The 14,947-nt window shown below is 43.8% G+C and overlaps 1 protein-coding gene across 1 annotated transcript in view; it reads right to left on the bottom strand.

The window, feature by feature from the left end:
• Alk (ALK receptor tyrosine kinase) overlaps positions 1–14,568 on the bottom strand; it is a 718,836-nt gene extending 704,268 nt beyond the window's left edge. Inside the window, exon 1 of the mRNA XM_052186316.1 lies at positions 13,890–14,568. Within this exon, the coding sequence (XP_052042276.1) occupies positions 13,890–14,568 (679 nt within the window). The remainder of the gene's footprint in view (positions 1–13,889) is intronic.
• Between the last annotated feature and the right edge of the window lie 379 nt (positions 14,569–14,947).

The following is a 14,947-nucleotide window of genomic DNA, read 5'->3' as shown; positions in this document are numbered from 1 at the left end:
TGGGACAGAAGGTACTCAAGCTTGAAGCTAACGTGAGCTCCTGGAGGAGACAATGCTCTCCTCACCCCCAAAAAAGAACAGAGTACAAGGACACACACGTGATACATATATATGTATATGGAGTGCCATGATGAAACCTATTACTTTATATGTTAACAAAAACAAATTCTATAATCTCTGTGCTAAATGATTTTGCTGCATAATTATCCCTTTTCTGTCTAACACCTGTCTGACCTTCCTTATAGTTTTAGCATGAGGAGTTTCTTCTGTCTCTAACAAACCTTTGCTTCATTCTGACCAACTATTCAACATAAAACACAGCCTTCCCATTGCTTCTGAAACGAGATTCCACAACACCCCCTGATAAGGAAGCGTCTCTGTCTTTCTTAATAAATGTTCTTGCCAGTAGCAGCAGTAATTCTGTTCCACTGTGTAATTATGAACTTTGCTGAAACTACAAAGTTACCCCTCCTTTATCCTTCTTATTCCTCTTCTTCCTCCTTCTGGAAAACCTACTTGCTTTCAATAATTAAACTGTCAATATCAGGCAAATAGCTCCTATATCTGTATAAACCTTGAGTTCTCCCCTGTCTTAACTCTGTCCCACACAGCCCTGTGCATACCAGACAACCTCCTCTTTGACAGATGCTCCCACAAATTGCAATCATGCCAGCCACTGCACCCCAAAGCTCATCCCCTTTCCAATCACCATCTTCATCACCAATATCGCAGACTTCAAGGAAACCATATGAAAATCTTAGACTTGAATTCCTTCCTCCTGTTTCTCATGTAGTGATTTATCAGCTCCATCTGCGTTGTCTGCACTTCTGAGATAGCACAACAGACTCTCAGGGCTCCAACCTAGCACCAGCTTTCCCTCTGATTTGGAGACTCGCTATGAAAATGTTTCCTGAGCAAGTCTTCAGCTTGTACTCAACATGCGCTTTCCCAACTCCAGGCCTAAATACTTTCTTGTTTCTTTTATTTTTCACAATAAATGTAAATGACAGACTAAATAAGTCATCCTCACATATAATTAATATTTGATTCAACATGGTTTCTCAACCCAAATATTCCATAGTTTTCTTGGCCCCCGAATAGTTCTACTTTCTTACACACACACACACACACACACACACACACACACACACACACACACAACAGGGGGAAAGAGAGACAGAGAGAAACAGAGAGAGAGACACAGAGAGAGACAAAAAGAGGCAGAGACACAGAAAGACACACACACAAATATTTGCCTGCCTGACTCTCCCTTTTCCCTCCTCACCCTTCAGCCAAACATTTCTCACCTGGACATTTTATTTCCGCTACTGCCCCCTATCGGAAGGCCCGCTGCCTGACTCTTTCTAAGTAAAATGCCTCATTCCTTCCAAGACTCTTCTCAAATCACCTATTCCTGGGGTTGTTTTTCTAACTCAACTTCTGTCTCAGTCCCCAAAGAAATCCATCATTTTCAACAGATAACCTTTGACCTGATTCCTTGCCCAGAAGTGAGCTTATTGTTTATAAAATTACTGGGCTATAACTTCCTGTCTCAGAGGAACAGACCCCTTTCAACATGCACCAAACAAGTTAAGTCCATCTGCATTTAGTGGGATGGTTGGGTTTTTTTGTTTGGTATCTGAAAGTACAGAACAACCCTGTCCCCTCTGTCACCCTGGTGATAACCAACCCTTTGAGACCGCCACTAAACCATGATAGCCAGCTTCACCATGTCCTTGGCTTTCGAGAGAAAGATGTAATTTATTAGAGATATTTATCAGTGTGCTTTGTCTGCCTTTCTTCTTAATTCATTTGGGAAATAGTCCTGGGAAGAAGAGATCTTTCTTTATTCAACCTGATAATTGCTCAGTTAAACAGACCTAATGAATAAGCATTTTCTCAGGAAATATTCCAAAAACTATAGGCATCCATAAAATCTGGAGAAGGATAAAAGAGAAAGAATGCGATTGCTCCATAAAACCATATAGGGGCCCATGAACATTTGGCTGAATATTATTATTTCCTGTATTCATGGACGAGATACTATAGTGTGAGTAAAGAACAACTGGAAGAGAATGGGGTGGGTGAGAAGAGAGGGGAAAGGCAGGGCGAGCACGAGGAAGGACAGAAGGAAGGAAAGGAGGGAGGGAGAGAGGGAGGGAACCTACCAGAGAACTGTAGGCTGAACACTTTCTACCACAGCTCACATGAAGTTGGTGTGGTGATTTGAATGAAATTGGCCCCTATCAGCTCATAGGGAGTGGCATTATTTGAAAGGATTAGGAGGTGTGGCCTTGTTGGAGGAAGTGTGTCACTGGGGGTGGGCTTTGAGTTTTCAGAAGCTCAAACTAGGCCCAGTGGCTTTCTCTTTCCTGCTCTCTGTAGATCAAGATGTAGAACTCTCAGCTACTCTCCAACACTATGTCTGCCTGTGTGCTACCAGGCTTTCCAACATAATGATAATGGACTAAACCTCTGAACCTGTAGGCCAATCCCTGATGAAGAATTTCCTTTTGTTGCTATGGTCATGCTGCCTTTTCATAGAAACCCTAACTAAGACAGTTAGGGAAGGGTGGGGCTTTCAAGAGCCAGCCTATCTCACCCAGGGGCATTTGTTAAAGACTTTCAAATGCAGGTCTAAACTAACCATAAGACAGAGGCTTAAGTAAACTCCCTTGTAAATGCTTGATGATAATCTTTGCTAGATTTAGATTGATGGGCAAGAAAATAAACTGTCAAAAACACTTCAACAGTCTTTAAAGTGAAGACAGAAAAATCCCAGCACTCAACAATGTAATATTCATAATGAACAAGACCCAGTGCCAAATGATCAGATATTTAATGACAGGAAATACAACCTGCAACCAAAGGAAAGAAGATCAATATGAAGTGGAATAGAAATGTAGAACTGATCTAATTAAGAAAAGGAGCTTGAAAATAGCTATGATAAATATGTTCAAGGATATAGTGCAAAACAGGCATAATAAGGGAAGAAATAAGATTTAACATCTAGAGCTATAAAAATTAAAGTTTCTCAAGTATTGAATGAATTGACTTAATCAGCTGATCAAATACTCCCAAACATAAGGGAGGAGCTTAAGGCTCCCAGAGAAAGCTAAAAACAGGAGAGAGAGAGGACTGGGAAAACAACTTCAGGTCCTTTGTGTAATGTAACAACATATTATACATAATTATAATTAGATTTCTAAAAGGCAGAAACAGGAAAAATAGACAAAGTTCCAAATGTGAGTATGGAATTGTGTTTCACACTTATAATCCTAGTTGCTTAGGAGGCTGAGGCAGGAGAATCACAAATCCAAAAAAATTGCTTGGAATACAAAGCAAGCTCAAGGTAATTTAATAACTCCTAGACCCTATCTCAACCAAAAAGTAATAGTAGATAGGGGCCTGGGCATATAGCTTAGAATAGAATGCTTGCTCAGAGATCCTAGACTCAATCCCCAAGATTTACAAAAGAAAAATTGACTTATTTCCCAATGTAATGAAAAATATAATTTCTAGATCCAAGACCCTTAATAAAAGTGCCAAGCTACATTATTTATTCACCAAATTTCTGAAATGCTATAAAAAGAAATCTTAAAGGAACCAGAGGGTGCAGGAGACATAACAGGAAACCCAGGTTAAGGGAGTCTCTGAGACTCAGTTAAGGGAGTCTCATCAGAAACTACTTACAAAGAATAGCAATTGAGCGGCAACGCTCAAGTGTCCTTGGCCCAAGCACATCTAGTGAAGATCACCATCAGAAATGAAAGAACATCAAAGACACTCAGAAAACAAAAGCCAAAAAGATTTAAACGAGGACTAACACGACATTAAATATTAAAAAGCAGAAGGAAAATATTGTACATGGAAGCTCTCAACAAAGCAGTATGTAGCCAAAGTGGCACAAACGCACTAAACTCTATTTATCCTGAGCTTTACAGCTGAAAACCACAGAGCAGAGTATAAGCAGCAACTGGTGTGTGTGCGGGGGGGTGTGGGGGGGGGTGTGGGGTGTGTGTGTGTCTGAAATGCAAATAAAGCAAGGCGCACTGAAGAAGGCCCTCAGGACAGGCTACTCTGAGGAGGGAAGCCTTCTTTTCATCTCTTCCTCGTGCCAGTGATCCAAATGCAGGCTCCTGAAAGCTATAGGGGTGAAAGGATGGAGATATTAAGACACTCAGAAATCCTTCTCTCTGTCTAGGAGACTGATCCAAGAGTCTGAAATGAAACTTCCATTTCTTGGTGTGTGCGTGCATGTGCGTGCGTGTGCATGTGCACATGCGTGTGTGTGTGTGTGTGTGTGTGTGTGCGTGTGTGTGTGCATGTGTGTGTGTGTGTGTGTGTGTGTGTGTAACAAAGTAAACTGCACAGTTAAGGGAGGCACATTTGTATACCCGTCGATAAGGCTATAGATTATATAATGTCACCCTAGATTTAGATGGAGACTTGGACATCTGGCCAGCGTCCTTACAGGACATGTTCCTTTACCCTACTCTGCTTGCGACCTCACCTCACTCATTCATATTTTGGTCTTTTCCTGTGTTCAGGCATCTCTATGTCCAGAACATGACCCCAGCCTGTTGTCCTGCCTTGCTTCCTGTTCTCCACTCTCTCAGTCTCTTCACCCATGTTTCTCTCGTGCTCAGCCATTTTTGACTGTCTCTATGCTTGAAAACATAGTGGTATTTCTATCCAACTTTTTCTATCCCCTCTACAATATTCTGTTTGTTTGTTTGTTTGTTTTGACAGACTTGATCATAAGATCAAGAAATTTTTAAAATCATATATTGACTGAATGGTCTGTTTTATTTGTTAATGTTCTAACTAAGCATGAGAATCTCAGTAAAAGTTATTTTATTTATAGATGAAATTACTTATTGAAACAGTTACAGGACTTATATGATCTTTACCTGTTTCACTTACCTCCATGGGCTAATGACTTCCCTTGTAAAGGTTTCTCTTTCCTACTTCAGAAAGCACCTTTGAAATGTGCATCCTGGCCACCAAGGGAAAAATACAATCAAGAGTTGGAGAACAGACTAACATTTGTTTGGTACAATGGGGTACATGGGGACCCTTTCTACAGGCTTTGCATTATGAAATTCTCACAATAATCTTGGTAGTACTACTATTTTTCTCACTTTACAGATAAAGATTAAAGCATTGAGAGAGGAAAAAAATAGCCCTGGTTCAGTAATGATAAAACAGACCTTCAACCCCAAATCTGTGGTGTATTCTATATTTTACTTGTGATAGATTGCTTTATGTCTGATTCTCCTGAAGAGACAACACCTTGGGTGGGGAAATAAATAACATGTTCTTGACAGGAACACAACACACCAATAAAAAAGAACATTGTGACCATATGGGGAAGTGTATTTCTATAATACAAGCACTCAGAAGGCTGAGGCTGGAAAATCACAAGTTAAAGATCAGCCTGGGGGATGGAGAGATGGCTCAGCGGTTAAGAGCACTGACTGCTCTTCCAAAGGTCCTGAGTTCAATTCCCAGCAACCACATGGTGGCTCACAACCATCTGTAATGAGATCTGACACCCGGTGTGTCTGAAGAGAGTTACAGTGTGCTTATATACATAAAATAAACAATTATTTATTTTTAAAGAAATAAGGTCAGCCTGGACTACATAGTAAGTTACAAGCCAGTGGGACATACAGTGAGACTATCTCAAAATAAAAAGAAAAAGAAAAAGAAAAAAAAGAAAGAAAAGAAAGAAAAAAGTGGAGGGGGAGGAGGAAGACATCTTTAGCAATTCAGATGAATCTCACAAAAATCATATTCAGTTAAAAAAAAAAAAGGCAGGCACAAAAGAAGACACGAGGCATCTTAGGTTCTTTTCCTGTTGTGAAAAAGTGCTCTGACAAAAGTAAGTTAATTTTTCACCCACACATCTAGGTCCAGTCCATCTCGAGGAAGTTGGAGCAGTAAGAGCTTGAAGCAGCTGTTTACACATCCACAATCAGGAAGCAGAGAGCCATGAATGCGTGCTCAGTTAACCTTCTCCATTTCGGATAGTCAATGCTTCTGCCCACAGCTAAGATGGGACTCATCACACCAATTAATATAATCGAGAGAATCTCATACACATATGCCCAGAGGACCATCCCCCAAGGGAGTCTCGAGTCTGTCATGTTGTGACTAAACACTGACCATCATTATTGGCATGAGTCCATCTGCATATAGCTCAAGAATAGTCCTAACCAGCTAGTCACTTATAGGCCAGAAAGAAATGGTTCCTTTGGGTGCAGAGTAGGTATGAATTGGAACAGGATTTGAGACAACTTTCTCGCTGCTAGAACACCTCTGCCTTTATTAGATCAGTGATTCACACATTGATTATCAAGCTCTACACAAGATTTATACCCTCAATGAACTTTTTGGCATCCCTAAGTCTAAAAAGATGACTGTTATTTGTAAGAAGAGTCTTGCAACTCGCTATCACACAATAAAGTCTGGAACTTGGGATGACTTCAACACAGAGGCATCATTTTGAGAAACCCTGGGAAGAGGACACAGAAGCTCTGCAAGGATGGCAAGCCGATGGCTGACCCAAGCCTGACTCAAAAGCTGGTGCCTTGTACAGCTGCTCCTAGTGCAGTGGCTTGGATGAAACAAAGACTGGGCATAGTAGGAACTTAGCATTTTTAAAAAAAAATCTCTTAGTCACATTTTCCTACTGCTGTGTGTGTGTGTGTGTGTGTGTGTGTGTGTGTGTGTGTGTGTGTTGTAATAGCCCGATCTGAAGCTTTCCATACAGGACATCTTATTCAAATGTAAATAATGACCCCATGAAGTAGAGGAGACCCCGTAATACCTTCCCATAGGACCAGCAATCTTAAGGAAATTATCCAAGATTTCAAATTTAGTAACATGTGAATACCATAACAGACTCCAGGCCCCCTGGCTTCTACTGGAGAATTCTCTTCACCACAGAATGCTGACTTTAATTATGTAGGTTGATAATGTGGAAAGGTCTACAACAGAGCCCTGGCCATGCCTACCTTAATGAATCCATGTTCTAATGGAAACTGAGAGGGGAAAAGTGGAAAGGAAAGAAAGACTCGGTGTCTTAAATTACCCTTCTAGTTTCCCCTGGCTAGCTACCTGAATTCCTCAAGCTCGCCCACATTTTCCTGTCTTCTGTGCTCACACTATTTCCATGCATACCCTTTAGCCTTTAAGGGATTCCAGCCACCTACATCCATGCACCTGCTGTTCCTTAGCCAGGAAGGCAGAGTACAAGAGCAGAGACTTAATTAGCCAAGTGTTTAGGTGGATCTGTCCCAGGGGAGTTCTGCTGTCCTGCGATCTCGTGCTTTCTAAGATATGGACATTATATCACCCAGTGAATCTGGCAAAATTTCCCTGGGTGAGGACCCATGCTCAGAACAGCTAGCTGGAAAAATCATTTAAAACATTCTGAAGGGAGGGGGACAAGTAGTGTTGAGAAATCCAGCTCACCAAAGACGTTCCTGAGGGATTCAACCCACCCCATCAGCACCTCATCAGCAGACCAACACTCTACTTCAATCTCTTATCTGTATTAGTGGTTTTCCTCATTGTAACAAAAGCAACCTGAGGAAGGGGGTAGGTACTGCAGAAGTGCGAGTGTATGGCCCACCTGAGCAGGGAAGTCATGGTGACAGCATATTGGGGCAGTGATTTCATTGCAACCACAGTCAGAAAAGTAGAGAGATGAATGATGAGACACACCTTTTTATTCATCCTTACCAAGGGACCGAAATCTTTATTCCAAAACAGAGATCATATCCATTTGCATCTTCTGAAGGCAATGAGTCAGCCATGGCTTAGGAAAACCAGAACCTATCAGATGTCAGGTGGCTACAAATTAACCTTCTTAAAGCTGTCATGCTTTCCTGAGGAGGCCTACCTGGGTCCCTCAAAGGTTTAGATTCTCTTGATGTGCTCGGGGTCTAGTAACCTGGTTCTTGGCAGTTTGGTAACTCTAGCAACTTGGTTCTTTACTTCTCCCTCCATGCTCTCCACTCATCAGTGAGAAAGATGTGACAGGCAATGAAAATGAAAAAGCATAACTCCAGCTAAACAGAATAAAAGAGATTCCTAAGCCTGGTGTCCTTCACACCTCTGGACAAGACAAGGCATGAGCTGGACAGATGACTCTAGACTAAGAGACATTTGCCATTGGGAAACTGCTGTTCTGTGTGGTCTTGGTCTTGCTTATCCCTAGGACTGCTTTAATGCATTCCTGGGTTAAGGCTAAGTCTCTTCTGTAGGACAAATAATCCGATTGTAAATCTGATTGTAAATCAGATCACCTGAATCCAAGGTCTAAAGACCCCTGGAAGCACTTGTTGTTGCAAATAAGGTACATCGCAGCCTTGATCGTCCCCCTCTTCTAACGGAACAGAGCTTGAGAGACAACAGCAGCCAGCTCTGTGGCCACTCTTCTCCGGTTCTTTGCCTTTCTTGGGAGTCACAGATATGTTGCAGGAGAGCCTACAGTGTCACTGTTGTCACCTAGGTCACCAGACACGGCCACACATAGGGATTACACAGCCCCAAGTGGCACCATTCAGATGATCCCTCAGAGTTGTAGATCATCAGACGCTGGAGTTACGCTGCTATGAGAAACTCTGTGATGCATATCAATGGGACTCTAAACCCATCAGCCAGGAGGCTAAGGATTTACATGTACCACCCCATTTAATCTCTAATACAATACCCTGAATTGTGACTACCTACGTGAAGCATCACAAAGAACCATCATAATTTCCCTACTTTTAAAATGATGAAAGTGAGTTTCAGATTTTCAAGTGATGGCTACTGTCCATCAAACATTTGCTACAAGGCCTTCTGACAATCCTAATACACTGGTATACATGTCTTACTGGTTTATAATGTGCATTTTGACATTGTTCCTTGACTTGAAGACAAGAAGTATGGATCCAGGCAGCATCTATTACAGTACCTACTATCTTGTAACTTCTTACCATATACCGTTCCCAAGTCTACTGCTTTGAACATACATGACCTCAAAAGTGTGCTATCAGACATCTAGATTCCAGGTACTCCATTCACAATTAAAGCAGATGGTTGCCCTACCTATAATACAATTAATAAAAATAATATAATTGTGAAAGTAATTTATGAATGTAAAGTCTCATACAACTAGGACAGAATATTAACAGCAGTTGTAGAGGAAGGAGAACTGTCCCTTACCAGGCTGGACAAATGCCATAAAGTGAGGTCACCTGTCAGTAACCTTTAAAAGTGGCAGAGCACTGAGCATTTCTGCTAACGCAGTTGTCACTCTCTTCCTATACCTGCAGGCCTGTCACCTCTGCCTTCAACAGACCAGCAGCTTTACAAACATACTCACTGTCAAAGATAACACATACAAGGCGGTGGTGGCGCACGCCTTTAATCCTAGCACTCAGGAGGCAGAGGCAGGTAGATCTCTGAGTTTGAAGCCAGCCTGGTCTACAGAGAAAGTGCCTGGCAGCCAAGGCTATACAGAGAAACCCTGTCTCAAAACAAAACAAAACAAAACAAAACAAAATAAAACAAAAACAAAACAAAAAAACCAGAGAGAGATAATATTATCTCTGAATCACACACACACACACACACACACACACACACACACACACACACACATCCATACACATAAAATAAAATATTTGTAATTCATTTGAAAAGGAATTTTAAAGTAGCCAATAGGGGTTTATCCAACATAGATCTGATCTCATATTTTTAAAACCCTGATCATCTTCTACCTTACCCAGTGACTCAACCACACAAACTACACACACACACACACACACACACACACACAAATATGTCTTGGACACATAATCCTCTGATGAATGTGCCACCCCACTAGACCTCCAGACCATAACCCAGAAAAAAGCTTTAATGTGAGAATTGGTGGAGGGGAACAAACCTAGAAATTTTAATTTTATTTACTCTCTATTTTGGTAAAAATTTCCCAATTTTAAAGATACTCAAGTAATTCCTTTTGTCCCTTGGAGACACCAGTGCTCAAAAAGCTCTCAGGAATGAGATCCTAAAAGATCATGATTCCTGTTCTCAGCCCTCTTGCCCGTTATGGGTTTCTCAACATTAGAACTTATTAATTACAAAGGATGTAGCTTGGCTGACCCATAGCTCACCTGACTCCCTGCTGGCTCCCTCCGGGTTCCATTTCATAGTCTGAATGGAATCCATTCTGAAATAGATAGAAGAGTATCTATTTCAAAAAATAAGATTCTTTGATATCTAACCTAGAGTTTTCTTTCGGAAGCCCATCCTATTACTTTTAAAGGATACACTAAATAACTCCCGCTCCTCACTGACAGTCGCTCTCTTCAGAGATTTGGAGATTGTTACCATGGCTTTCCCTTCATCGCCATTTAGCCCAGCCATATATATTTAATTCTTTTCATCTTTCATCATAAATCAGTCCCTTCAGCTCTTAAATCAGCTCTCTTCTCTGCTCTGCTCTGGACCGGCTCCAATTCTCCCAATTCACCTCCAATAACTGATATCCCTTCTGGGAGCTCCAATTTCCTTATATCTTTCTTTACTCTCTCTGCCCCTTTCAGAAATGAAATGAGAAGGGATGGACAGATATGTGAGGTCAAAGGTCAGGCTACTGCATTGCATGCATCTACTCTAAATTACCGGAGCTTTTCTGTAGTACATATACCGTCCCAAGCCGTGGGCTTGGTGAAAAACAGACCCCCCTATCCCACAATACTCTCCAGACCTCTGACTGTGAGATTGTAGAAGCAGATGTGAAAGCACCTACAGATCAGGTTATAAGCCAGAGCTACGGGCAAAGTGCTAGCTAGCATCAGGCAGACCTCTTTGGGGGATTTCTCAGGACTGCCTCTCTAAATGGGTTCTCCCAGGACCTGCTTTGGGCTTTGAAACACTGATCCCATTTCTGAATTCACAGTAACCCACAAAGAAAAACCACAAGCATGTCATTCATTACAAAAGCTCTCAAACGTGCTTTTGTCCTCTCAGGCAGCCCAAACCACAGACAACACCATGGTTTAGCTTTGTCCTCACTGGGTTTGTCTGTATTTTACAACCTCCCTGGATACAGTTCTTCTCAAGTTTAGGAAACTCTCTTCAGTCTACGACAGAGGGGTTCCTGCAGACCACTGACTACAAGGGAACAAAGAACATGCCCCCACACATAGACCATTAGCCCTATTGCCCCCCTCTTGGCAGGACCATAAGTCCTTTGATCATTAAGAAAGAAACTGAGTTTGTCCATTCTCCTTGTGTTTAATTGAATACCCTATGTCACAAAAGAGAAAATGTCCCAATCTATGACTAAGAGGCCCTATGAAAAAAATAAACTCACCCCCCCATCCCAACATAAGAAGTAGAAAAACTCAACCCCAGTGGCAGAATGAAAGCCAGAATTTCCATACAAAGTTGAATGGAGCCACAGTGAGGTGTGCTGCCTCCCAACATGGAATGTGGTGTGTTAAAACATGATGTATCCACCCCATGGATAGGTCTGTCGTGGAGCCTGGATCTGAGGGATGCTGGGGAGGCAGTGAGGCAAGAGGCCAGTCCTGTGTGGCTAGCTGCCTAACTGCAGACAGCATTTGTCCTCAGCGACAAGAGAGCCCATCTTGTTCAAGTATAGTGACCACAAGGCCTAAAGTGCTCTTCAGCAAGCTGCCTGTCTCTCTGGAGGTCACAGAGAGCTCATCCAGTTACACTTAGTGTCTTATTTGATCCCATCAATAACCATTTGATCCCAATCCTGATGAAAAATGCTTGGCCAAAATTTCTAGCCTTTTAGTGGCAGAATCCTGGCTCTTTCTGAAGCCAGCATTTCTATGTGTGTCAAATGACGCATAAGGATTGGCCCCACTGCCAAATGGACCGAGCTCCTCAGGGAGGACTTGGGAAGCTCACTGCTTCCCTGTATCCAGGAGAACAGCTCTTGGGAGACACTCCTTTCTGCATGAAGTTTCCCCTGAGCACAGTTTGATTTCTGCACACAGGGCTCAACTACAGTAGTATGTTCTTCGAATGCCTTATGTGACTCAGAGATCTCCACTGATAGTTTCTTAGTCGCCTGTCTATAGTTGGTAAGTTTGAGGCTGAAAAATGATCCCCTTTGCCATCAACGTGTGATGACAGTTGATTTTGACTGCTGGGGTGTCTGGTCACATCACGTGTTGGGGAAGCCCCAGCAATGCTCAAAGACATGAACATGGAAGAAAATTTGTCTTCCCAGAGAGGGCATGTTACATCCATTACAGAAGCATTGAACACTAAAAGAGAATGTTTCGTGTATAAACCACAAAAGCTACAATACCGTTACAGCCCAGCTGTTCTTTACAGAAGTGTCCTTAGTGAGACAACAGTTTCATTCTTTCGTGTCATTTCACTAAAGGCACTGCCAAGCTCATCAGACCCTGCCTTTCATTAGGCACAATATAAATTCCAGCACTGCTCATAAGGGGCTTGCTTTACGTGGCGCCGATGTCACCAATGCCCGTGCAGAAATACTGATCCACATCCTGTTTCCCTTGAGGACCACATGCCAGATTCTGTGCAATGACAGAGGAGTCTCAGCTTCTCAGTAGCTCTGCTACAGGAGAGTGTATGTGTAAGTGGTGTGTGTGTGTGTGTGTGTGTGTGTGTGTGTGTGTGTGTGTGTATAAGCATGCGAGAAGTTGTAGCTCTACAATGGACCCTGTTTGATGCTTTCCATCCAATTAATACTAAACATTAGTAACCAGTGGAGCATGAGAACTTCATCTATTTCTGATGATGAGAACGATAGAAAAGAAGCTAGGTTTGCTCAATGGAATCAGTGTGTGCTTCTTTTTAAAACATGATTTCTCTTTCTGTGGTTTTCTCATTCATTTACATTGCATATTTAATTCATTCACAAGTCCTTCCCCTCATCGTCTTCTGAGACGAGAGAAACATTCATTCAAAACCACCTGGCTTGCCATTCAAAAGACCCCACTGCAGAGTTAGAAGTAAATGCTTGAACATTCAGCCCTAATGCAGTGAATTTTGGGAGAAATGGGGAAGTAAATGAAACAGAAACCTCACTCCAGCAGCCCCCAGCAGCGAGGGCCTGCCAGAGCTCTCATCCAGAGCAGCTGCTCCACAAGCAAGCTAAGACTCCCAGGGCAAACAAAGGGGAGGCAGGAAAGACAGCTATCGCTTCTCCCCCAAAGCAAGACAGCCTTAACAATTTTCATCGCGTTCTCTACAACTCTTCTGCCCCTCGTTCCTTAGTTCCTCTGGGACTCTCCTGAGACATCTGAGAACAGTGAGGTCTGAGTGTGTAAACAGTCCGGGGGGTGGGAGTCCAGTGTGGCAGCATGAATAATTAAGGAAAAGAGAACCTCTGGGCTAGCCAGCACTGGGGAGGAGGGACAGAGACAGGCAGTTGGCTGAGACTCGGTATAAAGGGGAATTCTATATTCTCTGGGAAATTCTACCCCATTCTCCAAATCGGTGGTAGCCTAGAAGAGGAACAAGAGTTAGAAAAAAAAAAAGAGTAACAGTTTGAGGTCTCATACGTTGGAACTTAGGAGTTATAGGGGCATTTCAGCCATTCTCAGAGCTCAGGAAAGAGGGCATCCAATGATGATCCAATTGGAGCATGTGTAAGTCAGTCGGCGAAAGGCATTTACCGACACTGAGAAACTTTTCTCCCAACTTGGTTGCTAAAGAGGAAAAAAGAGGATCTATTGGGAAGTCACTATGCTCAAGCACATAAGAAACTACAGGTGCAAATGTGATGGAAAGAAGGGCAAGAAGGGTAAGGATTAGTTACACGTCGGGATAACTAAAAATGCAAATCCCAACACACTCTGGTGGGAGCTGCTCACCGGTCCCGAAGATCTGGAAGAGAAGGTGGGGCTGGGAGGCTCTGATCGCAGTGGATAGCCTTCCCTCCCTGCCTACTTCCGATGCCTTCTTCTCAGGCATCAGGCGGATCCTCAGCCGCCCTTCGCCGTGGAGGATCCACCAGCTGAACAGCTCGCTGAGGTTGAACTGGAGTATCCCTACAGCCGCTGCCTCCTCTGGGGGACCAATGCAGCCTTCAAGGATCGTCTCCTCGCCCAGCTCCAGCACTAGCTGCTTGGCACGCCTCAGCTTGCGCACCGAGCCGCCCTTCAGCACCCTGGACAGCGTCGGACCCGCCTCGGGACTAGAACTGGCTCCCTCTGTCCAGGAGATTCCAGGCGGTGGCCCCAGCAGCCTAAGCAGCGGGTCGCAGTCCAGAGCCAGAGAACCCCGCGCCTCCAGTCCTCCAGCCCCGGGCTCCGAGGGGGACGGTGGCTGCGGCAGCAGCAGGTCTCGGGCATAGACGCGGAAGAGCGAGGGCACCACGAAGTCCACCGCCAGACTCTTCCTCTGCAGGCGCGAATAGCTGAGCGGCTCCCGGGGCTGCAGAGGCGGCCCTGAGGCTGGGGAACCCGCGCGCTGATCGGTTGCAGCTCCGGAGTAGGAGGCTGCTGCCAAAAGCAGCGGCGGCAGCAGCCACAGGAACCCAAGGGCTGCCATCCCGCCGGAGGGGCGAGTTTACACTAGTCTCCCTTCCCTTCCTGGTCCAGCCTCGCCCTTCACTCTCCCCCAAACAGGGAAGGGCTCCAAATAGTCCTTGGTCCTGAACGCCTCCTTCCACTTGATCTCAGGGACTGTGTGTACACTATAGAAAGCCCTGCTTTCCCCAAGCTACAATGAGGGAGAAGGGTTCTCAGCGAAACGGATGAGAAAGTCGGGGGAGTTCGGAGACAGTGAGACACCCTGGGTTCAACAGCTGGATCCTGCGCCTCTCGCCGTGCTGCGCCCCATTTATAGAGGCCTTTGCTCAGGGACCAGAGAAATTACTATGGTTGAGGGAGGTAGCAATTTAGGTACCGTTCAAGGAGCCCTCGGCGAC

This window comes from Apodemus sylvaticus, chromosome 6 (genome assembly GCF_947179515.1).
Source record: "Apodemus sylvaticus chromosome 6, mApoSyl1.1, whole genome shotgun sequence".
In the NCBI taxonomy this organism is placed as follows: domain Eukaryota; kingdom Metazoa; phylum Chordata; class Mammalia; order Rodentia; family Muridae; genus Apodemus; species Apodemus sylvaticus.
Note: the sequence above shows the minus strand (reverse complement) of the source record. Positions and strands in the feature narration are given on the sequence as shown.